The 26,817-nt window shown below is 35.5% G+C and overlaps 1 protein-coding gene across 4 annotated transcripts; it reads left to right on the plus strand.

Moving 5' to 3' along the window:
* Positions 1–603: 603 nt before the first annotated feature.
* LOC129254717 (nuclear cap-binding protein subunit 3-like) lies at positions 604–26,743 on the plus strand. Of its 4 annotated transcripts, none has more exons than XR_010295996.1 (9): positions 604–829; positions 1,505–1,693; positions 9,810–9,920; positions 11,043–11,186; positions 11,654–11,753; positions 13,312–13,433; positions 18,101–18,341; positions 23,108–26,089; positions 26,483–26,743. XR_010295996.1 is itself a non-coding variant. In XM_064110893.1 (8 exons), the coding sequence occupies exons 2-8, from the start codon at positions 1,555–1,557 to the stop codon at positions 23,529–23,531; spliced, it is 1,281 nt and encodes a 426-aa protein (XP_063966963.1). In that variant the 5' UTR covers positions 604–829; positions 1,505–1,554; the 3' UTR covers positions 23,532–26,743. The 4 variants fall into 4 exon arrangements, 2 of the variants coding, with proteins under 2 accessions (XP_063966963.1, XP_054749204.2); XR_010295995.1 differs by having other exon boundaries at positions 646–893; XM_064110893.1 differs by having other exon boundaries at positions 23,108–26,743.
* Positions 26,744–26,817: the final 74 nt, after the last annotated feature.

A 26,817-nucleotide genomic window follows, 5' to 3' on the forward strand; every position in this document is an offset into this window, starting at 1 on the left:
TGGGCTGAGACGGTGGTTTCCCAATTGTCAGATGTGGTTGAGGGTTTTTTTCCTTTGATGGAGACATAGTAAGATAAAGCTCTCATTCTGTCCTTCCGTGTGTTTACTCATGGTCCTTCGGGTGACGATGGATTGAAGACAGGCTTTAATATCGTTATGCAACAATTTGTTCAGAAAATTAGCAGAGGTACTCTAAGATTTCTTGGGTAATAAGATAGAAATTAACAGGAGAGAAATAAATTAAATTTACATAGTAGTATTTCTAAAGCAACATTATTGCTATACTGTACATGTATCTAAACCAGGTTATTTGCCATGTCATCTCAAATTTTCCTTTCTCATTTTAACTCATTAACTTATTTATTTTAAATTCCTAGATCCAGTTAAACAAAGATGTCTATTGCCCTTGATAATTATTTTTTCTCGAAATGCCCTGTAATATGAAATGTGTCATTAGTAACCTTTACCATTATAATAAAGTTTAAGGCCTGTAATTATACCAGAAGCAATACCACAGATAATAAAATGTATCTAACCCTAGGTATTGTTATCAGGGTTTCGTTGAAAAAGCCCTGTCATGACTTGTGTAAAGGTCCAAGGTTCACAATTAATTTTAGAAGTTTATATGTGATCGCACCAGTAAACATACGTTTCTGCACTGTCATTGATCGGTATTTTGGTTATCAAATCCCAGGCTGGCCAACAACAAAGAAAGCATCAAACATCTCATCTGATTATTAGAGATGTTGTAACCATCGGGGTCAGGTGTACTGGTGTGCTGATTCAATAATCATTGAGTAACTTTATTTGGTGGATCCACAGGATTTAGGTGCAGGCTTTACACTTCCAGAATTTGGTAGCTGTTTGGAAATAATTCATTTTCACCTGAAAATGTAAGCCTTAGGCTATTGCACTAATCTAAAATATGTTTGTTATCATCCTGAAGAGAGTTGAAAATGCACCACTTGTTACACTTAAACATCCAAGAATTTATACTTTTAATGGGGGCTTGAAGAACAGGGCCCTTTCTTTTGAGGGAAAAAGTAAATGCAGGGGTATCCATCAAGATATGGTCACTTTTTCTGCTTAAATTCATAGGAAGTAGGTTCTGACAACAGCGCTTAAGAAGTTAATTGTATTAAATCATATTATTTTTGTCATAGGGACTGGTTTGGACCAAGATGATATCATCAGACAATTGCTTTGCTGTTATATTTTTTATCACTTTGCCAGTATGATTTTATTGACAATTTTATGCCTTCAAAGTGGTAAAATTTACCTGTGCTTATGATTGTGACAAACATTGTTCTTTCCTTCCGTGAAATGTCCTCAAGCTCTGTAAATAGTCTGAACCCCCTTCCATTGCATTCTCTTGCCATGTTTTCAAAATGTGAGGGATATCATTAGAAATGTGCAATATATTAATGGATAGAATGTGTTTTCTTATGTCCTAGCAAATTATTTACATTTGATTAACCATCCCTTTTCTAATCAATACCTACAGGTAATATAGTATGGCTGGACCCACACTCGGCCGCCAGAGCCCTTCTAGGCATGAGCAAGCCTAGAGAAGGCTACTTCAAGCTTGGTCTGAAGAACCTAGCCCAGTCTAGGCATCTTATACAACAGGAACAGGTCCAAGCACCCCAACCCAGTGTAGACCAGGACCCAGAACCAATGGAAGAAGGAGGAGGTACAAGTTCTTTCCTATACCTTTGGTCTTAGTTCATATTAGCTATAGGTGGCATTTTAGGATTTAGGATGTTTTAATGACTTGACAAATAACTAGAATATGAATGGCAAAGTGTGTGCCCAAAGGTTCCTTGATAAAAAAATTAATAGAGAAGTATGGTATTTCAGTCTCTTGCATGGTCCAACAAGCCAACCCAAAACCAACAATAACTCGCCTCAAATGTAATTAGAGATTTTTTATTGAGTTTAAGAGGCACATCCTAAGCTTTAAAATTGTATATAACTTGTCAAAATTGATCAACAATTGAATGCAGAAGAAATTCAATGAGATTTTTTTTTAAAGTTCGGGCTAACTTAACAGGGTTCCCAGCCCATCAGAGAACATTATTTTACTTTTTTACTGTTGGAAAAATCAGGGAATTTGAAAATAATACCTCAAATCAGGAGAAAATGCCTCAAATGAGGGAAAAATCGGGGAATTTTTATCGGCCCAAATATCAAAAGCACGGTATTCAGTCGACTCTGTTATATTTTGGTGCATGTCAAAATAACATCCATTGAATAACTGGTTACGGTGTTTATGGGGTATGGTGGATAGCTGTAGAAGAAGGGAGGCCATTTCATGCCTGTGTAATAGTACTAATTAGTTTTACATTATTGTTTATTCCCTAATTCGACTCTCAATCGTGAATAAATTATTTTCAGTCACGCCTCACTATCCTTAAGCACAACCAGTGCAACAACATCAACACCTGAAATAGAAAACATTTATATACTTTACAAAAAACATACCTGTTTCGAGGGGAGCACCAAGCTTCGACGGCAAGACAGCACGAACGGTACTTACTGATCGATGACGAATGTACTGAGGCCTCCCTCTGAGTTCAGATCTCGAAGAACTCATCAATGTACTTTACATGCTGTAAGGCCTATTCATCCATCAGAATTCTCTTTGCTCTATCTTCTTGCATCCAGTCAATCGTCCACATATCCATCCCGAATAAGACGTCCGTACTGTGCTGTGTCGAACTCGGTCAGTGAATTCCGAATCGTTTAGGAATTCAGACACTCCTCACGCAAGCATTGTTATGCTAATCGGATACTTCTGCTAAGAAAAGAAAATGTATTTATTCCCTAATTCGACTCTCAATCGTGAATAAATTATTTTCAGTCACGCCTCACTATCCTTAAGCACAACCAGTGCAACAACATCAACACCTGAAATAGAAAACATTTATATACTTTACAAAAAACATACCTGTTTCGAGGGGAGCACCAAGCTTCGACGGCAAGACAAGCTAAACTTATAGCTCCCCCTCTCAGTCAATCAAAGAACGGGTAAACAAGAAAATGAGTTACACGACGCAATCATTTCAATTTAACCAACTTTAAATGTATAATGATAATAATACATGTCTCATTCAACAATCTCATCGAACGCCTACAATCCATCTTTAACAAAGTTATACGTATACTCATACTAGGCTGAGGCTAATTTACCCGGTATAAAAATAATTCTAAAGCCCCAAATTCATAGAAATTGAAAGACAATCCTTCATATTGTCTTTAATATATCCATCCTTAGCAGTCTCCGACCTCCACCTACCTTGTTTCTTAAACAACCTGTCTGGAACACCAAAGTTCGCTGCTGCTGTGGCTCCGCCACTTCGGAGGCTATGCATGCCAAAACTCTTTGGATTCAACCCTACTTTCGCCAACGCCTCTCTCAATAATTCTAAACATCTAGTATAAGACAACTGTCCACGTCTTAACTTGTAACTATTACTGGATTTACAGTAATTTAGAGGCCTAAAAAGAAATACTTCATCAGAGGCATCGTTAAGCCCCGCTGCAATCAAATATTTCCTCAAAGCTAATACGGGGCAGGTGGGGAATTTGTAGCACCTATAAGAACCCATGCTCCTTGCCTGTAAATATCGGTTTTACTTTTCATGATGAAAGTATTCACATGAGACAAATACAAGTCTAAATCACATTTACGAATATGTATCATTTCATCAAATCGTAGAATGCCTGCGTAGGAAATCAAAACCATAGCACATAATCGAATATCTAATAGACTCGTTGAAGATCCATACTTCTCAACAACTGCTTTCAAAATGTCTGGGGTTATAACTTCTTTCTTAACGATCGGTTTGTTTCGTAATTTCTTTAAACATTGTAAAACAATATGTATGAACTTGCGATCACAGGGATTAACATTCATCCTTGGCTTGCAGTCAAAATGCCACTTAATGGCGTAAAAAGCCGATTCTATCCTCGAATAAGGAGCTTCTCTTTGATACAAATGAATAAGATAGCGACTAATATCTTCTGGTTCTGCTGTGTCAGAATTTACTTTATTTTGCTTACACTAATCTCTCCAGGTATTCAACGCTCTGTTGTATTTACTCATAGTGTTATCAGCTCTCGAAGCTGTCAAGACCTTGTTCAAAGTTATATCATATCCTTCATGGAGAGAATTTCTGGATTTAAGAAAATTTAAACAAAACTTATAAGCTGGTATATATTTATCTCAACACAATATATTCAAATTGTGATAAATTCTCAAGTTCAGTCATTCTTATCAAATTCTCAAAATTTAATCACTTCTAATACGTTTTACAGCCATGACAGCAAAATTAAACATTAACTATGCAGCTATCCTCAAACCAGGTGGTTTTATATTTTCACTAAAATTTCAGTATGAAATTCATTAGATCACAATTCCATATCATAATTCGTTTCAATCGTCTTGAAGGCTTAGCAAAACAATAGCTTTGGGATTCATTTCCTTTGCGAAAATGTTTATTTTTGCCTTAAAACACTTGCAAAAAACTTTCTGAAACATTTCATTCACAAGAATTCTGTAATTTTGAGACTTTGAATGTTTTCAATCATCACCAATTTCTTCATTCTGAGCTCCGCCGCCAGTAAATTATAACTAATTTGAGAATGAAATCTCATATCAATTCCTTATCAACCTTTACGATGGTTATCCTTTTACATAATCATAACATTCTCCAATTTCCATCACCACTTCTTTGCTCTGCAGCATAAGTGGATCCTAGCTATGCAGCTATCTGCCATGCGGCCGTGTAAAAATTACATGTTGCATTCCAACAGTATAATTTTGAATTAACCTCCATCAAATGGATTTATTACATACCAGCATTCATGTCAGCCATCTCTCACAAACCGTTTTTTTTTTTTTTTTTAATTATTATTTCTGCCTTGAACGAAAATTCCTTGAGGATTATCAATTTTGAAGTATTCAGAGAATAAGGAACGAAAATCACTTTGTTCAGAGAAAAGAATCGGCCAGAAGGGTGCAGACGGCCAGAAGGGAACAACCAAAGTCCCCCTAGCAGAACAAAACCTTCAGATGCTTAAGTACTTGCCCTATACATGCTATACATTCGATAGGTGGAACCAACCAATTATTCTCGCCCGACCAATCACATGAGAAGGGATCAACATGATCTATTAGGGGACACCAATATTTAGAATTGAACTTCTTAATTTTGAAATTAAAATCGTCCGCAAGTCTGTCCACAGTGTGAGGGCCCCAGATTTTGTCCAAAAATCCGACAAATTCATCTGACACACCCCAATCATCAAAATCTATCATGCGACTTAATGCATCTGCAAAACGGTTCTCCTCTCTGGGAGCCCAATGAACGTGAAGACTAATGTTGTTTCTTTTACACAACTCAAAGATGTGTAAACTCATCTCATGCAATTCTGCAATCATACTTCCTTTATTTACAATCGATCCTACTCCTTTATTATCACAGAGGACCTTGACAGTTTTATGTCTCATGTGAGATACAACTGTTTGCAGTGTCATACTTACTGACTTGAGTTCTCTCCAAGTGGAGCTTTTAACCATTTCAAACTCAAACCAATCTCATCCCATTTCATGCCTGCGCACTCAGAAACCCAGGCCCCGCAGCCTGATGGACTTGCATCAGAATAGATGAAAGTCTGTGGAACTGAATAAGCAGAAATAATGTTTACGTTAAGAATATGCAAATTCTTCTCCAGAAGAAGAACACGAATATTAATTCATCACTATTGATCACATTATGTCCTATCCCAATGTACCCTCCGGATGATTTCGTGATGCATAAATCTGGTTTTAATTTGAGTAACTGTGCCAAACACTGGATACAATGTATCTTTCCAACTATAACTACGATCCTTCGTTCTGAAACCTCAGGCAATTCTGCTTGAAATGAATCTGAACATAACTCAAGATCCTTCATCCTTCTTTCAGTAATCTTTATATAAGCTACTCTGCTTTCCCGTGGTATTCCTAACCAATCCAAACACTGGACAGGAGTCCATTGAGATATTTCTCAACATTTGGTATCAAACCTGCTTCAAGTAAGTCATTTTTCACCGTCTTGACCATAGTATCATACGAATCAAAGGAAGCAGCACGACCCAATCATCTATATACAAAAAAAAAAAAATGAAAATACCATTTCTATACGCCAATGATTAACGATAGGCTTAAATCGTGTAATGAAAACAAAGGTAGCTGTTGCCAACCCAATGACAACACCTAAAAGGAGAAAAACCTTGTACCACTACCAAAATCCCAACTAAAGCCTACAATTTTTCATGCACTTGAAAAATGTAATAATGATGATAACCTTGCTTAAGTTCAAAGGAAAGCATAAAATCTCCCTGTTTTAAATAAGACATGACTACATTCCAGTCTTCAAGTATAATAGTGTTCTTCCACAAGTGTTAGTTGACATAACGTTAACCAAGAATCAGTCTCTTTTTATATCTGAACTCTGAATTGAATCTGAAAGGGGGTAACATCATGGGGTGCAGTGGTGGATTCAACAACCAAACCCTTTTTAATAATAATTCGTTAATGGCTTCAGAAAACGAAATCGGGATCGATGTCAATGCTGACTTATCATCTTATTGTAAGGTAACTTGTAACCATGTTCATTGACATCTACAACAAATTGAGATGCATCAGTTGATTTCCAAATTGTAAGGAAGCATTCAATCTACCTTTAACCAAAGGTTCTGAATTTCATTGATCATACTCATAATTTCTCAAATAAAATTCTTCCTCCTACCCTGCACATCTTGTCAAATCAACACTAACGTTACTCGATGTTTCCCAACCGAAACAAATTCAACAATGCTCTGTTTCTGTATTTCTTAATTTAGAAGGGCCCGCTGACGGACCAGGAGTAGTCAATATATTCCAGATTGTTTGATCTGTGTCATATCTATGTCTAGGTTCATTAGTAAGAGGTGGAATTCAACCAAAATAACACATCTTTTCTTAACATATAATTATGGACTAGGTAGAATCAAGAATAGATTCCTTTGCTACGCCCTTCTGATCATTCTACTCTTCAGTTCTCAAATACCACACTTCGTCAAATACAGAACAAAACTGACATTTACCTTGCTCAGTTTGACCATGATCAATGGATCATTTAACTCTGTTGAGCATTGTTATCTCTGAAGGATGAATCTTGCTGGGATCTTGCTTCCTGATACCTGGGCAACTTCTCCAGTGCCCATGTCTACCACAGGCAAAACGTTCGTCGGTGGTCTGAGGCAACTTGCATACCCGCGCCAACTATTTTGTACATATAAGTTGGCGACACTGCCAAGCGAATATCGATTTCTTGACCCAAAGGGTATACGAAATAAGTTGTCGGAAGTAGTAGAAGAACCTTGAAAATTTCCAACATTCTTGCCCAATATAACCTTTGTTTGTTGAACGAAATAACTTACGCTTTCTATTTACACAAGCCTGAGCTTGCCTCATTCTTTTCTCCCTCATCAGTATTCATCCAATGCGGACCAACCTAAAATATAAAAATGATCTCTATATATTTATTTGATTAATCTCCCATAATTAAGTCATAAAGTAATTCCGCTGAAAAACGAACAGCTTCCATTAACAACATAAGGCCATATCTATTATGTACAACCGTTCATAAATTTCAAAAGCAATAGCCTAGTTTGGAATTTTCATTCATCTTTATCTCACTAACCTGCTTCAGATTCATCTGCTTTTCTGATATGTTTCTTCCTTTTAATTATATCTGCAATACCTTACTTCAGCAAAGCAAGGGCTGCGCCCGCTGCTTACCTTACTCTAATAAGGCAAATTTCTTATCCAACTCCTCCTGGCGTCTAGAATTATATTCATATTGAACCTTATTACCTTTCGAAAGACATCTCCGACGCCCTTTTTTAGTTGTAGAAGCTCCGCTGACCCGGGCAATGTATCGAGAATCAACATAATCAAACAGCCAGCCCAATCTTTAAACGAGCCAATGCTTCCTTTGTAGCATTGCTTACAAGAAGGCGAAGAGACTCCAGATTGTTGAGTAAAATTTTCTGAAACTGCCTTTAATTTGTGGCATAACCCGAGGTTAATTTCTTGATTCGCCATTATTTTATATTTAACATCGAATCCAAACGTAGATCTATTACGATAAGGCCTATAGAGTTTAACACGTGGAAGAAGCGTTGAAATAAGACGTCCGTACTGTGCTGTGTCGAACTCGGTCAGTGAATTCCGAATCGTTTAGGAATTCAGACACTCCTCACGCAAGCATTGTTATGCTAATCGGATACTTCTGCTAAGAAAAGAAAATGTATTTATATACTGGAAATATATGTAATTCACTGCAACAACTTAGAAAACATGCGAAACTGGGAATGGGTTTAAATAATTATCAGGGAATTTTTAAACTTCATCAGGGAAATATCATTATCAGGGAATTTTGTTTTCTTGAAGAGCTGGGAACCCTGACTTAAGCATGAGATATTCACACTGCAATCTCAGTGAAACTTCCAAGCAGTCCACAAAAAATGATGTCAAAGAAAATCTTGTATCTTGTATTTAACTTTAACAACTTCAAATTTTGACTGTTATGAATGATAAGAATTACTCTTTCAGATGAGCTAGATCTCAAACTTTTGCTTTTTCAAGACTAAATTACTAGTTTGACTACTTACAGAGAAACTATATATTACATTTATTCAAATATTCTTGAAATTCCTTTGTCTTAAACTCCCTCCTATTTTTTTTATGTTGAAAATTTCAGTTGTGATAAACCCATCCCAGTTTTTCAATTTACTGTAAAAGTGTGCAAGTTCAATGTATGCTCTTGTGTAAATGAAGTTTATCTCAATACATTCAGGCCAAAGGTGAAGTCATCCCTAACATCTTGTAAGTCTTGATAGAATGAGAAGAATGTATAGAAATATATCAGTAACTTTTAAAAATATTTTCATGATGGACTTTTGTGTATATCCCTTACCCTCCGTACATCTGTATTTATTTGTTTTTATTCCATCCCCTATAGAATCATAGATATAAGTCATAGGCAAATACCCCCAATACTACCAATATTATATTCAGAATTATTCATTTATCAAATCTGAATCATTAGTTTATTAATAAAGCAATTAGAACTTGTGAAATATGTAAATAAACTAAGTAAACATGTTAAAGAGTTTCCTTATCAAAATATCAAGATTAGTAACATGTGTAATTTGTATTGCCAAATATTTATTCAGTCTTGTAAAATAAGAATTTATCAGTTCTCAAGCTGCTTATCATGATTTTTGGGGATAATTTTGAAGTTGATTTATCATTGAAAAATAAAACAAGAAGGGATTCTGATGAGTTTGATATTAATTATTTTTACAACTTGACATCTTTCTATGAATTATTTTGTCACACTAAGGATTTAAAAATTATGCTTATTGATTCATTAAGCTTTATCTGGCAAAAATAAGAAATCTGCCAGATATTCGGGCTCTGGTTAAAAAAGAAATCCAATGAATTCAGGCTTCATTTGCACTTTATAATTGATAAATGGTGCGAATAAAATTGCTGGAGTTCATTATTATTCTTTAAAATGTAGAATATTGTAATGAGCAAAACAAAAATTAATTGGTCTTATTTCTTATTTTTTGTGTTCGTTTTTGTGAGGTGTTTTTTTTTTGGGGGTGGTACTCAAGGATAAAAGTTATTGCTAACTGGTTATTGCAGTCGTGTATATCTTTGTAAAATGGCAAAAATAATCTGATTTCTTAATTTTCTTTGACTTAAGATGAAGAAGAAGATGGTGTAGATTTGGTGAGTGACCTTGAGACTGGTGAGAAGGTCAGACCAGCAGCTACTAGAATCATACCCACCTCAACCAGTTCACATTCAAACTATGGTAAGAACTCAATTTTTACATTATTGGTTGCACATTTTCTTCTTTTTTTTTATATGAATACCCATCGTTAAAAAAAGTAATTTTTCTTTTACTTGAGAATGAAATGCAATCATTCCTTGTGCCTTAAACTTTAATACTAATAGGGTAATCTCCACTTTTCCAGTGATCGTTTTTTTTTTTATTGGTAACGTACATACAGAATGTGTGTGTCATTTGCTGTATGAGAAATACTGCTTTAAAAAAAATTCCCATGCAGTGAAATGAATTTGATGCATATAAAAATCAGCCTCCATGCATAGTTTGACTTTTATTAAAATAGAAATTAGAAATTATATATATCTGCATAGCTTCTAAATCTAAATAATTCTATCCATACCTACCACACAAGACAAGCATCCAATATGCATTTGTAAAACCCTTGTACGCTGTTGGCTCACAAATCTATCAAACATTATGGTCCAGATGTTTGGAATTCCCTACCTACAACTACAAGTACTAGGAATATATTATCAGAGCATTCCTTCAAAAGTGCTGTTAAACGCATACTTGTCTTTAAGATGTAATTCTCAAGCAAGACAAATATCTGTTTTGCTGGATATTTTCAACTTAAAGATTAATATAATTTCAAAGTATTATTATGCCTCACACCCTCTTTGTAAATATTTGTAAATAGTTGTGGCACATAATGATTTGTTTTTTCTTTGTTTTATCATTAGCTAGTTTCGGTTTTACTTTTTAGCATTTTTAGCATTTTTTTAAATTTTATATATCCAAAGGTATGACAACGGCTCAAGCATCTGCTTATATTGTCATACCACTGCATGTCTGCAACCTTGGTATAATCAGTTTTGTAAATGATCATAATTCTACAACTTTTGTATGCAAAAAGTAATGTATTTACTTTTGTGATGGTCACACTATGTACATTGTCATGACATGCAGAAATGAAATAAATAAATGAATACATAAATAAATAAATAAATAAATCTTTTTGACTTGCATGGAATTTGATTTATAAATGGTGAATAATATGTTTTGCATAATCCTGTCTAGAATATTGCTTTGACTTTTTTTTTAAATTATTTGACTTATACAAACTGAACAATATTTTAATGTTGACAGGAAGCAGAAGAGATGAAGGTATGGAAGGCATTCAGTTAGGTGATGAAGATCTAGGTCCAGTAGATATCACACATGAAGAGGCTCTCAGAAGAGGAATAACACATCATAGTACAGACCAAATACTCATGAGATATGCTACCAGAGGTGGGCATTCGTATTGATATGTACAAATAGTAATTTTGAACTGGGATATTGGCTCACTTATACACAAATGAAATCAGAAATGAAACCACATTCAATAATACACTAATAATTTTAAGTGTGTTTTATTTTGAAAGAAAATCATACCGATATATCTGTTCAGCACTTAGAGATGTGTTTCTGATATATTGAGAGCTATATAAAAGTTTTATTTTTATCATTATGATCATTATCATAATAGAGAATACAGTCATACTAATTTTCAAGTGAACTATTCATATGCTTCAAGGGTTAGCTGAATGATGTCAAATTTATATGAGTATCAGTTGATAATTATTATATATTATCACTTCAGCTGAATTACCAAATTAATTTCATTAGTCATTTGAAATTAAATAATTGAATCATCTGCTGGATTCATACCATCAGTTTAAACATGTACGTGTCTCTTTCTATGTATTGTTTTTCAGATGATGTGAAAGCACAAGGGGCATATAAACACAGCCAGTATTACGTCAAATATGGCAATCCTAACTTTGGTGGGATGAGGGGGCTCATCACACAGTCAATGTAAGTCAACAATTGCTATTTCAATCCACCCCCTTTTATTCCCTTTCTACCCATTCTTTCCTCCCCCTCCCTCTCTTGCTGTTCTTTTTTTACTGTTTCTCTCTTCTATCACTGTATAGACTCCAAGTTTTCTTTCTCCTTTTTTTTTCTTAATCTTGCTTTCTCTTTCTATTTCTATTCTACTCTAGGTTTTTTCTGTATCTCTCAGTATATATGTATCTATATTTCTCAAATTTTCCTCCTCCCTCTCTCTTACAGTTTTTTTCAAAAACTAATTCTTCTGACATTTGGTGTTGCTTTGTTTATTTGTGTTTTCAATGCATATATGCATGGTTGCTGACTTCATAGAATATCACAAGAAGGAACACAGACACAAAGAAGTCGGCTATCATCCGTCTAATTCATTGATATCAAATCAACAGCTGCAATCCTATACTTGGCACATGGGGCAGTCGATTCATTAGCTCGCTCCACACAAAAATCAAAGTTGGGTCAGTTCTCACAAATTTGCTCCAAATTAGAGTTTCCTTCAATTTATCAGAGAGGATGATCCAACGTCCCATTATCAGACAAAGATGTAATTTGTTTCTGCGGCATGAATTATGAATCTGGCTTATACCCATGGGGTTTAATATGGAGTATGTGGGATGGGAAAATGAAGTCTGTCTAGTATTGTTAGGAATTTAATTAAATTTGTTAGAATTGCTTAGATTCAAGATGACATTCATGACATTACCATCTGCGGTGGGTTTTAGGCACAGGATGGTATTCTCACAATCAAAGCTAGGACTTTGTCTAGACTACGGTAACAAGAATTTGAGTTTGTGTTCTATAGTGTATTGGGGTTCATCTCTCTCCTTTGTTAGTCTTGAGATAAAGATAATCTGCTGAAATTTATTTCTCCACACTTATATGATCTTTTATTTTCCCATTGGATTTCAAGAAAAAAAGAGAAATACTTGTCTTAAAGCAGCATTCACTGGGGCTTAAAAAAAATCTTTTTATCAGGCCTAGTTGCATCTCAGAATTTATGTGTTTATAGATTTGAAAGCAAGATGACCTAGACATTCCCTCAACTCTTTGTTGTAGGGGTTACTAATTATATAACTTTCTCCAAAGATTGTCTGTAAGAAAAGATCAATCTGTATATTATCAGGCCTTGACAAATTATTTGCTAATATTTCAGAATAAGCAAAATGACATGGCTTGAAGAATTCTCTCCACTGTTTTTTGGTGGGTTTGCAAATGGAATAACTTTCTCAAGAGATCATTGCTTAGAACACATTAAAATGTTACTTTTACAGCCCAGAAAATAATTTGCATTTCAAGTTTTGCAACATGTTTCTAGTTCTTACAAACAAATTCAATTAGTATGTTGATGTTTTTGGTAAAGGAATAACTTTCTCAGCAGATCATTGTTAAGAACAGATCAAAATTTTGCATTGACAATCCTATACAATTCAGTTTCTATTGTACAAGTACAAAATGTTGCCACAAAAGCAGAAACTTGTTTCTCAATGTGATGATGTACAAGATGAAATGTATGTTATATCTATAGGAAACAGAAGATCAGACAGGGCAAGTACATCCCTGGACAGGCTCGGAAGAGGAGGTACGAAGAAGACTCAGATGGAGAGAGGGAACTAGAAGAGGAATGGCCTAGGAAACGCAGAGTACCTGGTAAGATGAGTGGGAGAGTGTTTCACAAAAGCTTGGTATCAGTGGCAAACTACCAGCTGCTGTTATAAGCTACTGTAATCCTTGCAATTGATTGGCTGCTAGTGAATTTAACATGTAATACTAGATTTCTGGTATGATAACAGCTTTTATGAAACAGGGCATGCTTTCATAGTGCTTATTATCAACGGTAAATTACCGGTTGCTGTTATGAGCTACTGAAGTCATGGTTTTGAGTGACAAAGATCCATTTTGTAATGGATTCCTAAATGTTTGTTATTGAAAAGAAGTTTTCTGAAAAAAGCTTGCTATCAATGGGAAGTTCAAGCAAGTATTAATAGGCTAATGAAAATCTGTCATCTCATTGGCTAAGAGCAAGTTTGTAATGGATTTCAAATATTTGTCATTGACAACAGGTTTATTTATAACAGTGTATGATTTCAAAAGCTTGCTATCTATTTGAAGTTTCAAGCTAGTGTTAATGAGCTGCTGTAACTGTGCTAACTTATTGGCCAGCATCAAATTTTGAGTTTAGCTTTGTCCAGAATTGCACATTTTTATATGAATAAGTTAAAAAAGGAAGAACCAAGAAAGAAAGATAAGACTTGTAATTATGGGGTTAATCACTAAATTCCCATGCAGATATTAGCAGAAGATGAATGTCATTTAGGCTTGCCTTTAAAAATTGTGCAATTAAACTCCATTTTACATCAGAGAGATAGGATTAACATCAATTTATTAGCCGCAATCACTTTGAATTAATCACAAGTCATTGTAAAGATGGATCATTCTGATCTGTTTTATTAAACAAGTACAAGAAGTAACCACAAAAAGGAGGAAGTTGCTGAAGTTTCTGTGTCATAAAAAAAATGATAATGTGAGCTGTTTGGTAAAAGAGATTAAATCACACATGGAAAGTAATAGATTGGGACTACAGGAATTGGATCAATCAGGTCATATCCATCTACGGTCAGTTGACGGTGAACTGCTTATAACCTGAGGAGAAGAAAGATTTATTGCTTCAGCAGAGCTGCCAACCATTACGTTTTTGCCGTAATCATTACGTTTTTTCATTCAAATTACGGCATTATGGTTTTTCTTTTCAAATTACGTTTTTTGACAATTTTGATAATGTGTGTACATAATTGTATGTATGTGTAGTGCGTGTTGAGCCCGAGATGAGCCTGGTACTTGCGCGTGCGTATTCGCCCGCCGGCCGGTTTTCCAACGCACTTTAATAATTTGATAGCGCGCGCGTACATATACGTTTATAGTTGAACATGCGAGCGGCATGCATGGCACGAATCGCGATGTATAGCGACTGGTAAATACGTCTGTAAAGATGATGACGTCATCCAAGATGGCAACTTACGATGACCAACGAAAGGATCAAGGATGATTATGTATTGATCTTGGAAAGCTCTTCATTGTCCCCTGAAGTACTAATTATGGGTGATATTCAACATTTATTGATAGTTACACATGATTTATACTAGAGAGATGTCCTACTGCTTTTGGAATTCTTTAAAAAAGTCGGCACTGTAGCATTCAGTTTAGCAGGAATGGGAAGATTTCTTTCCCGGTTCTGGCGGCCTAGATGTCTGCTCTATAGTGCTGTCACTGCTGGGGATGATTGAGTGTGCGTGCAGTGTGATTGAGGCTGAGCTGTGTACATCGTGAAGTGATCTACGATGGGACTTTTGTGGAATGATTTCAACTTCTAGATCTATTTGAATTTTAGATTAGATTGATTTATGAATAATTTTTTTATATTTGTGGAATGTTACATGTACTTCCATTTTATGACACTTTAATTTTAAAGGGTATTGTTTGGCAAAAACAATTACTTGGGAAGAGCAGTCTGAATTGATGTGAACTTTTTTTTAATTTCTCTTAGTCTACAATTTGGTAGTTTTTCAGGAAACTCAACACAAAACAATGTATTATTTTAAAAGTGGAAAGGTAGCCCCAGAAAAATGGAGCCCTAAAAATGTTCACCAGAACTGATTTTAGTGCCCCTCAAAGAATTTTTTCTCGACAGATCTTTACTCTGATAAGGAAGTGCCGGAGTAGGTTGCACTACAAAATTAAAGTCCTACTTGTCTTTTTTTGAAAAATTTGCCTTGGTGCCCTTTTGACTAGAATAAAAGTGGCCTTCATTCCCTTTAGAATATAGTTCATGCCCCTTGAAATTTTGGGGCATCCAATGCCACTTTGCCGGTTGCCCCAAGCTGAAAGTGCCCTTTTAAGAATTGCCTTGCCCCTCTCAATTCTTAATTCGAGTCCTGCTACTGACTTAATTACAGTTGGTAGATTTTGTCAAAACAGGCCCAAGACTAAGGGTCCAATTTGTAACACTCGGTTACTTAGCCCAGACTAGGCCTAGTCCTAGAGATTAATTTTTTTTATTGTTCACTGCATACATACTTTTTGCATTGGATATTTGTCGCGTGTGGTTTTAAGGTTCGTTTTAACACATTCCTTTTTTTTGTTGGAAATTCCTTTTTTTTGCCATAATGATTCCTTTTTTTGCTTGCACAAGGTTGGCAGCTCTGCTTCAGGCTAAAACACATCTTTCATCGCTTCCTTGAGAGAATCGGTAGTTATCCTTGTGCCAAGATTCTATCAAAATCACTTTGGTTTGGGTTTCGTGGAAAAATTCTCTGTTTTGATCTGTTAATGAACTTATAGCTGATATTTGTAGGAAATTTGTTGCTTCTCAGTAAGATTTAGGCTGGGTAGCAAGAAAAAACTGGATATCAAAAGATGAATTTTCTTCTAAAGAATTACATTTTCATTAAAAAAACCCAATGCTCTGGTTGAAATTGATACAATTCTTGATATGTATCAGGACAAATTTATTTTCACTTATATCAGAGAGGTTAACAAACGTAGCCAAGGATAAAAAATAGTTTTGTTTTCAAATCTTCAAGAGAGATCACTGGCAAAGCAAAAGCTGCATCATCTCATACAAAATGTTTACAAGGGTTACTGTAACTGGTCTATGATTTGTCGTGAGTGCATTATTAATCATAGGAGCATCAACACCTAAGCTAGAGCTTTGGGCATTTAAGTGTCGACCCTAATCTCACACCAGATTGTGACCTATTACCCAGGTCTATACAGTTTGACACAAATAAGGTTCAGATAAAGTTTAGTGTGTATTGGTCACTAAAGTGTTTTGCTTTGTGATATTAGTCACTGAAGCAATGAAGCTTGTAGGGATTGAGGTATTTTGGTGGGTTAACCCTAAACCCTAGTCTGAATCCAACTTACAAGCAAAGTCTATACCTTACTCCAGAATTAAAGCCCAAAGCAAAAGTCTGGTCACCTTCCTTACACCAGGGGATGTGCATGGGTCACTGGAGCTGATATATGATTTGACTCTGACTGTAATATTAGTCATTGAAGCATTGAAGCGAAGGCAAGGGATTGGGGCTTATTAGATCGGATTTTGGCGCCAGTCTGAATGGACCTAAGGGACTTGTGCATAGTGTATGAGGTCATGGAGGTATTTTTAGACCGATGAGTTATCCTCATTTAGAGGTCTGGTTTATGTAGTGAGTGTCGTTGCTGTACCAAAGGCTTTGCTTGGGGTCATGTTAGCTCTGGTGTGGGATAACTTGGTTTATAAGGTCAGGGTGAACTGTGAGGTGTTGTGCAAACATTGGAGATCGATTTAAAGTCACATTTGAATTCCTAGCTTCATCGTGCATTGTAAATCAATCAATTGATCAAATGAAAGCAAGCTCAAAGCAAAAGTTGTATTTCTTTTCACACCAAATGTTTACAAGGGTCACAGCAGGCCAAAAATAAAAAAAATCATTTTTTTCATGTAAGGGGGGGGGGGGGGGCTACATTTTGCAACCTTTAACCTAAATTAACACTATGATAAGATTTAACATTGCTGTGAATGGGGATATGTGGGGCTTGTGGTTTATTTCCCTGGGCGCTTTTGAGCATTGGGGGGGGGGCGAAATTGCCGTGAGCCCCCTTGTAATTATTTCCCTCAGTCACTGTGACAGGTCCATGATGGCTGTGACTGCCATAGTACAGGAATATCTACTATTCAAGCTGAAACATCAGTCAACTACATTTCAGCAATCAAATTACGGGATGAATGTAACTTGTTTTTTGCAAGCTTGGATTAAAACCACTCAGTCTTATTTCCAGATGTCCAATTTTGCTTTGCACATAACATTTCTTTGTTCCCTGTTCCCTTTTTGTCTAATTGGCACTAGGCCTGATTGCCAGAAGGTCTAATAACCACTTTGGGCCATTGTCACTTGGTCACTTAATTTACCTTTTTAAAGTCTATTTGCCATTTTATCTTAACTGAAGTGAAAGTAAGCCCAAGTAAATTGGCTAATTGATTTTAACCAAACAAGATATGAGATGAACTAAATAAGACCAAATGGTAAGTCGACTGATGGTTTGTAGTCGGAATGATGTTAGGCCATGTGGAAATGAATATCTGATAATTAGACCAAATGGTTTAGACTTATCAAGACTGTGCCTATGAGTAATACTAATTGCTGATTTCTGGGATTAACTGGAATTCTCAAAATGAAACAAAAGCATCATACAACACAAAAAAAAATCAAAAATTCATAAAATGAAAGCCTTTTGAAAGTTAACCCTACTTTAAAATCAAATCTTCTGTCTTTCAGGGAGACTAGAGAGACGGTTAGGGGAACGGGAGACTGGCAGGCAGCACCGCTCACCTCTCCAACACAGTGAGGACGAGGCCGGCCGGAGCTCTGGGGATGATGAGGAAGAGGAGGAGCAGGAGGAAGGAGTAAGCTTGGAGGCTGAAGTGAGGCATGCGTTGAGAGATCGGAACGATGGCAGACACAAGATGTCAAGAAGGATGTACGCTGATGAAATAGAAGATGAGATTAAAAAGATAAGGTAGGAAAACATGACGGATTCTTATCCTCACTTTCACGCGTGGGTAGAATTCATCTTAAAAAAGTTGATTAGTTCAATCAGCTTTAAAGTTGATGTGATATTTTTAGACACGCAATTTGTTCTATGGTTTCATTGGTTTCATTTCACTGTAAAACTACATAAATAACAGCATGAGCTCTGAGCCAATTATGATTTAAGAAATAAAGATGAATTTGGGAAGAATAGAGCAACAAGTACGCTATCCCTGGTTGCAATGGTTCTATGTTTAGAACCCCCTCACCCTTTTCCTTCTATTCTTTCCTCAATTATTTTTTGTAGAGATATTGTGGTTTAGAGGATTTGTCACCTGAAATTACAAGAAGATTTCTTCTATATTTAGAGCTTCTCACCCATTTTTTTTTCTGGTTCCTTCCCATGTTGATTCCTGTTGCACCTGTTTGAAATAAATGCTGCTATCAGCAAACAATGCAGCAAGGTTGTCACAATCAATTTGTGAAATGACTTCATCTGTTCATTTCATGTAATACAACATTCTACTCCTGTTTTGCTCCATTTTACCTGAAGGGTGGAGGAAGTGTCATTTATATTGAATTCTCTTTGCCATTTAGCAAGCTTGCATTTACCATGCTTTTTACTTTAGGTGACAATCATGTAACAATGACAATTTATTCAGACACAGAACCTATCAAAACTCATTAAAGAAATGTTGCATGCAATTTTGGAGTTCGGAATTGGATTATGAACACAAGGCTCTATGAACTTGAGAGATATATTTCACTTGTAATAATATTGCAACCAGAAGATAAGTGAGATATTAATTATGCCATATTGAAAAAAAAGAGTATGATAAATATTGTCCTGGCTACTAATAGCAGTTTATAGACGAGCTTACTGACAGTTTTTCTGGAGGATTTTTGAAGATTTCTTTAGCGAGATTATCCTTTTTTTTAGGAATCATACTGAGCTCAGTCTGTCGTTTTCCAACACATCAGAAAAATGTGTTTCATGATGGATAGGCAATTTAGAATGGATTAGTTTGTGGATGGTGTTATTGTTACATTCAGGAGATTAGATATGTCATTATCTCATGTGATCTTCCTCTGCCTTATATTTAGAATTTTAGAAGTGTGTTGAAATGTTGTTTCGGAATGGTCATCTTCCTGTTTGTTTAATGAATATTGTAAGATGGCCATCCATCAAAGGATTATTACTGAGGCAGTAGGGTGCTGAAACACTCCTAGGCTTTGGTATGACTTTGTACCTATCCACTAAAATCCTCTTTTTCTCTTTGTTTTCATAATCTTCCCCTTTTCTCTTCCTAACCCCATCTTTGTCTCCCATCCTCACTTGTTTAATCCCCTGAGTCAGTTTCTTTTCATTTTGTTTCATATAGCCCCACTCCTCCCATTTCTCTTTATCTTGCTTTCTAACTTTTTCTTCACTACCTATCTCCCCCTGAGTTTCCTCACAATGTCCCCGGAGTTTCCTCACTATGTCCCCTTGATTTCCTTCCTATATCTGTCCCCTCCCTCCTCTGCCACCCCTTCCCACTCCATATCTCTCCCCCTTTTCTCTTTTCTCTATCCACCTCCCATACTGTACCTATAAACCTCTGTTTCACCTTTTCTTTATATAATTTCCTCTGTAAAAGCTTCTTGTTCTGACGAAGATCTCTTTCCCATTGTTACATTGTACATGTTCTGTGTTGAGTAATGCAGATCAGCATAGAGGAAACATGTACCTCAGTCAACTGTCAAAATGACAGTTACTATGTAATCCTCCTTCTGCTCCTGTACGTATATTGTCACTGAACAGCTCACCGCTGCTGCATGTTGTTGCTTGCCTTCACCACGAGTTACACCTTGCGTGCTTCGTGGAGGGGACACCTATCTGGCTAATATTTGTGGTGGAAATTGGGCTCATTTCCCCCACTTGAGCGTAAACCCATTAGGGAATATCCCGTCTGCCGTGATACCAGGTCATGTGACCCCGAATGTGCCGCTGATGAAACATGAGCCTTTAACGACGCTCTGCCGAGGATGTGCCAGCTACGTTTACGACAAGTAAAAAGTTCAATTGGGCAAATTACTTTTGACATTTACCTGTTTATGATCTTTGCTTTATCTTATAATGTCAGTGTAAATGGTTTGGGAAGTTGTTCCAACTCTACTGGTTTTTCTTGTTCAACTGTCACCATGTCTTTGTCATCTCCTCTGCCCCTTTCTACCCTACCGCCCCCCCCCCACCCCTTATTCATCTTTGCCCTTTTCAAGTATATTGATAGTTGGTTTGGAAATGTACAAGTCCTGACATCCTGCATATAACATTATAACTGAGAAACTTGCACTTCTGAAAAACTGTAGATGGGGACATTTTCCATTTGTAGGTAATTTGTTTGATAAAAACCATCAATTTAAAATTCAAACATATTTCTGTCTTTTTATGGGTATGGTTTACGATTCCTGACTTCTAAGAAAGGAAGCAACTCATCAAAAATTTCCCCTTCACACTCTTTACGTTATTCATAATTACTCAACATAACTTGAAGTATATTAAAGCTACACTTTTTTTTTATATTTACTTTTAATAAATTGTGTATTATTTCAGAGCTTTAAATCAAAAGTTCTTGGGCCAAACCACAGAAAGTGTGTGATCGCTCTGATAGGAAAGTGGAAATGCCTGGTCAGTTCAAAAACATTTCCCAATCAAATTAATATAGTTACTCTGTCAATCAAGAAATGGAGCCGTGCTGTGTGATGACTAAGTTCTTAAGAAACTTAGCTCTCGATTTTCTTGTTTTCTTTAATCTGACACATTAAACAGGTGAAGAGATGTGGCAACAAACTTATTTGCTAGCAAAGGATAAATAGAATACAAGGAATGGGGAATATCGAACCTTGAGCTTTTTTATGATGTATCTATCTTGCTCTAACTACTCTTGTTTACTTGTTAAAATCACTAAATTCATCCTTGAAGCATGTGATAAATATGTATATTTTATCTTTTTATTTGGATCCCTCTTTACCTTATTACATTGATACTTTTAATAACTACGCACCCCCTTGGAGAAATAGATATGACAAAATTGGGGAATTATGATTATTTTTTGTAGTTTTTGTTTGTCACATTTGTAGGAGGAAAATTATTACTGCTTTGATCAATGAATACCATTTTTTTCAAATCCCCCTCCCCATCGACAAAATAACGCTACAGGCTCCTCTGTTATTGTAATGATTGTTGAATTAAAAAAATATGTATATGTAACTTGGCAACATTCATGTGCAAATGGTTTTAAGGAAGTCTCCTTTAAAACAGTTGAGATTGCTATCAGTATGTGTTGATAATTGCTACTCACAGGTGGTTTTATTCTCAAAGAGCTGTTTATATGACAGAGTCAGAAATGTAACAAAGAAATAGAATGAGACATACTTGTACATGACCTTATAATATTGTTTGATTCCATATTATCCTGGTAAGGTGACTTCCTTTTCAGAACCCAGATATTTTGACAGTAGTGGATGAAGGGGAATCCTTAAAGTGAATTAAGATACAGATATTGAATTGGATAGATGTATAGGAAGAGTGTGTGTGTGTGTGTGGTGAGGTCAGTATGCAGGGATAGTCTTCATGGAGAGTTTGTAGCCATTTAATGAGGAGAATTGTACCATCGTTAGTTGCGTCTGATTTGTCAGGACCTTTCTCTTCATAGACTGAGTGCATGGTGTTCTATAGGCATGCCAAGCTTTGTTGTGTAAACTACAAAACTACAAAGCATGAGTGACCAAAGTGCAGTAAAAAGCCTCATGATTCCTGTCTGAATCTTAAAGAATACTATCACTGTTCAAAAGTACTGAACTGTCTTGTGTATATTGTTTAAAATGATGTTATATGCTGCCATGTGTGCACTGCTATATGGGTTCCATGATATTTGCTCCACTGCAAATTCCACATATGAATGGAATGACTAACTTCAACCTTGGATTTAACAACATCCCTATCCTAAACCTAACATAAAACCATATTGCAACCCTAACCCTAACTCTAGATCTTAGACAAAATAAATCCCGGAGCAACTGCCGCCAGAGCAAATGTTGTGCCACCGGTATATGGAGCCTCCTCAAAATTTTCTCATTACTGTATATGCTATCTTTTTTTGCATTAATGATTTTTTTTTTGCACTGAGGAACTCCAAAACACATTCAAGGGTTCTTGCATTGACACCACACAATATTTTGCCAGAATGTATTGCTTCCAGATATATGTACACACACATAGCCAAGTCAAGTTTAGTTGAACTAAAACTGATACAGATTTTGTTTTTACAGATTCTTCACTTTGAAGTACTTTATCTTAGATTCTGTAAATCAAGACTGGATAATTGTTGTCCTTACTGCTATTTTATTCCTGGAAACTAGATTAAAATTACAGGAATAATGATGGGAATGGGTGGTAAAATTACAAAGAAATTGAATTTGAAACTTAGTAAAAGTTTGTCAGCTATTTGGCCAAATACCACACAGTCACTTTCAGGTCTATTTTGTGTATTAATTTCCATGATTTTTAAAATATACTTTTAATGAATAGATAATGTTTTGGCTATGATTAGATTGATATGATTAACATAATTAAGTATGATTATTTCTAAATTTGCCTTTGGCATCATTGTTTCTTTGTTTTATTCCTAGATGTACCTGACCTCAAATGAATTCAAAATTTCAAATAAACCAAAGATGCGTATTTTTTCTTATTTTCTGTTTGCATCACAGAGATACTGTTGAGGTCCAGCAAGCCACTGAACAGGTCGTGACCGATGCACGGGAGAGATTAAGACAGAGTCAAGGTCAGGGTCAAGAGAGACTGTCAGTCAAGAGTCGTCTAGGAGCCCTCGTTGGTCACTCAGTGACCCCTGCCCCATCCATGGAAAACCTCCAAGTGATCCTAGATGTCAATGATCGTGTGTCTGAAGGTTGGCCAAGTAGCGGAGAGGAGGAGGAGGGTAGCGAGTCATTTCATGAGGACGTAGACTACGAGAGTGATGAGATTGACCTTGGCAATGACCTGAGGTCAAGGTTGAGTCGCAGGAAACCTGAAACATCCCAATTTCGACCCGGGTTCAGAGAGTCCGACACAAGACCAGCCTTCCTTGAAAATCTTCCCTCCCTTCAAATTGAGATCAGAGAAGAACACTGAAACAACTTAACCTCATGACCTTCATCAAGGTCAAGTGGGTCATTTGTTACATGAAGAACATGAACTTTGCCATGGCTGACCATGAACTGATCTGACCTATGACCTAGGTCAAGTGGTTATGTTTTAGATAAGAAAAAAATGCTAATAATTGCAATATGCTGACCCTGAACTGACCTTTCTCAGGGTTGAATGGGTCATAATTAATATCCAAGCAATATTTGAGCCAAGTTGCTGCTCATCCTTTTTTTTTCATCTCTAGGATTTTGATGCTCTCTAATAAATTATTCTGCCCCCCCCCAAAAAAAAAAAATGTCTGCACATGTGCTCATTAAAACAAACATTTTAGGAAGTGATTTTATGATTGATGCAATACAATCAATCATAAAAAACATTCCTATTATGAATTGTTTAGCATTGTGCAATGGGCTCTGTCTTATTATTAAACGTTGCCATTAATAAATGTCAATCTCAGCTGGAGATAAATCTTGATTCTTATAGATAAGTACACAATTGAGATTAATCTCAATTTGAGATTTATTTTAAGAATCAAGATATGATTATGAATTTAGATTTGACCCTGACTTGGAGCATTCATAAATGTGAAGTGAATGGAGATTAATTAAATTTGTCACTCTTTGAGTTTAATGCCTGGCTGGATACTGCTTTTCAAAAAAATATTGACCAGCAAATGTATTGTTTGTATTTTAATATCAAATGTTTGTTTACATTCTTTTGTTAATTTTTAGATATATTAAAGTTTTTTTTATTTTGTTAATTCTTAGATAAATTGCATACAGCAACAAGGTTTACTTGTGTTAAGTAATTTTAGGTTGGCAAGAAGGCTTGAATCAGTAAAGAAAGTTGCAACTAGAAAAAAAATACTTTGTAACTTTGTTAACTTCATTATTACATATAGTTGCATGTTAATTCTAATTTTTCTTATTGAGTTTGTGTTCTTTACTTTTGATTTTGGGGGGATTAATTTTTTTTCCATGATGAGTGCAATGAAAATGGATTCATTCTAAATCACCAGTAATCAAGATTTGATATTCAAGTTATTCTTTGTGAATATGAAAATGAAAATGCATTGTAAAATAAACAAGATATACAATGTACAAAGTGAGAGGGATGCATTTTTGTACAGATTATAAATTTTCATATCTTTCTTACATTCTTCTGTATATAAAGAGTAATGAAATATTGAACCTCCATTTATAACATTTTGTATGGAAGATGAGGAAGTAGAATTCTGGATTGAGAAAACAGAATTTGACTTTTTATTATCATATTTCAATTGAAATAGATTATTTAAGGGGGTTTGTTATTGATTTTATAGTTTTGATATATATTTGGGGGTACTTTGAAATTTTGAAATTATAAGAAAACTATTTAATTGTCTTTTTGTTTTCCTTTTTGTTTATTTCAATAACCGTATTTCATTTCTGAATGATTAATTAAGCATGTGACCAATTTGAATAAAGATAAAATGAGACAGTTTAAAAGTAAGCCTCCTGGCTTGCTGGTTTGCTTTAACCCCTGATGAAATGGAACCATTGCCATCTTCTGAACGGCACCTTTTTTTTATCCATAAATCTATCAACTGACATTAATAAACAAGTGGTTCTTATCCATCCGTAGCTTGTGAAATCAATGCACCATCTGAAGACAGTGTAGTTTAGTAGATTGTCAGAACCCCGGTTTCTGAAGTTAGTCTGTCATCTCGACGATGTAGTTTCGTAGAACTTTCGGGGAAGACTTCATTGAAAAAAAAGCCATATGCTCTAATCGAAAGCAATTTTTTCTCTTTAGAAATAATTTAGGGTAACTTGTTTAATGTATTTGAAATGAGAATGTCTCAAGTGCAATATATGCAGCATTTGCTTTCTTACAGTAAATGTAGGATTCTATCATTTTTGTTAACTATTACTATTGCATTTATAAATTAAGGTCACATTTTATGTGTAAGTTGGCTCCGTTTAGCTGACTTTGATTTATCCAATCTCCTCTCCTAACCAGCCACTTCTTCTGACTATTTGAGTTAACTCCCCTTCCAATTCAGTTAAAACCTTATTTTTATTTTCATTTACTACAAACAAAGACATCTTTGATCATTCAAAATTACTCACATCACCAATGAAATTAATATTCAGAACCAACAGACCTGTATGAAAAATAATAATGCATTTTCTCAAGTGCTCACTTCCACTCTGAATAGTCTTTTTTCTAGGCATCAATTGTTATGATTGCCATTAGCGAGTTTGATCCCAGTTACCATCTTGGCAAACAAGGATTTCAAGATATAAATATTCGTGCTAGGTAAATCATTTTTGACTCCTCGGTCAAGTGCAGCACAGTATGGATGTTATTCCTGCTGAAGAAAATTGGTGCCATGGCTAGAACTGTAAGCCAAGACTCCAATTGAAAGGCAAGATCGGAGATGGAGAATCAAACTGATTCCAATATACCACAATGTCATAGAAATGATGTCCATCTACATTACTCTCATAATGTGGATGTGCTCCCATCCCAATAAGCTTGGATATTAAAGAGAAATTCCAGTAGTTGCAGTAAACACTGATTTCATGAGAAAGTCTGTAAAACCAGGCTTAATTGTCAGTATATCATCGAGGATCTAGATCTGGTACAGTTACATAAACTGAACTTTGTGAAATCTTGAAATCTACGCTGAAAAATGTTCAGACTGAACTTGCCCAACACAGATAAGTGCACGTGGGACAGTGTATAATTATTGCTTTGAGCGTCGGGGCCCGACACTCTACCCGAATCTTGTGCTTATTTGCTGATTTCTCAGCAATTACACAATTTCTTCCAGAATCCTTTGGCACATGCGTTTTATTTATACAAACGGACACTTTGGTGGTCATTTTATTGGATTCTGTACGAACTCATTGTGATATCGTTACCAAAACTAGCATTTACCTTTAAGTCAGGTTGAATACAATCAATGATTTTATACCACCAAAAATAGGTTCTAATGAAGTTAAGAAAATTGTTTTAAGGGTTTGTGTTATGATTTTAAAATTAAGTACAAGATACTAAAAAGTATTTTAATTCTGTTTTTTTCAAGATGTGTTCTTTCTTTCTTATATACCTCATGAGAATGTTGTATAAATTTTGTACGAAAGATATGAATTCAAGCTTATAAAACATGTGCCAGTGATTGGCTGATGTAAATAAAACGGTAAAAAGAAGTGAATTTGTGGATTTGAGTATTATCTGTGTGGTAACTTATCATAACCATCATCTGCCAAGACTATCATCATCA

This window comes from Lytechinus pictus, chromosome 2 (genome assembly GCF_037042905.1).
Source record: "Lytechinus pictus isolate F3 Inbred chromosome 2, Lp3.0, whole genome shotgun sequence".
Classification (NCBI taxonomy): Eukaryota; Metazoa; Echinodermata; class Echinoidea; order Temnopleuroida; family Toxopneustidae; genus Lytechinus; species Lytechinus pictus.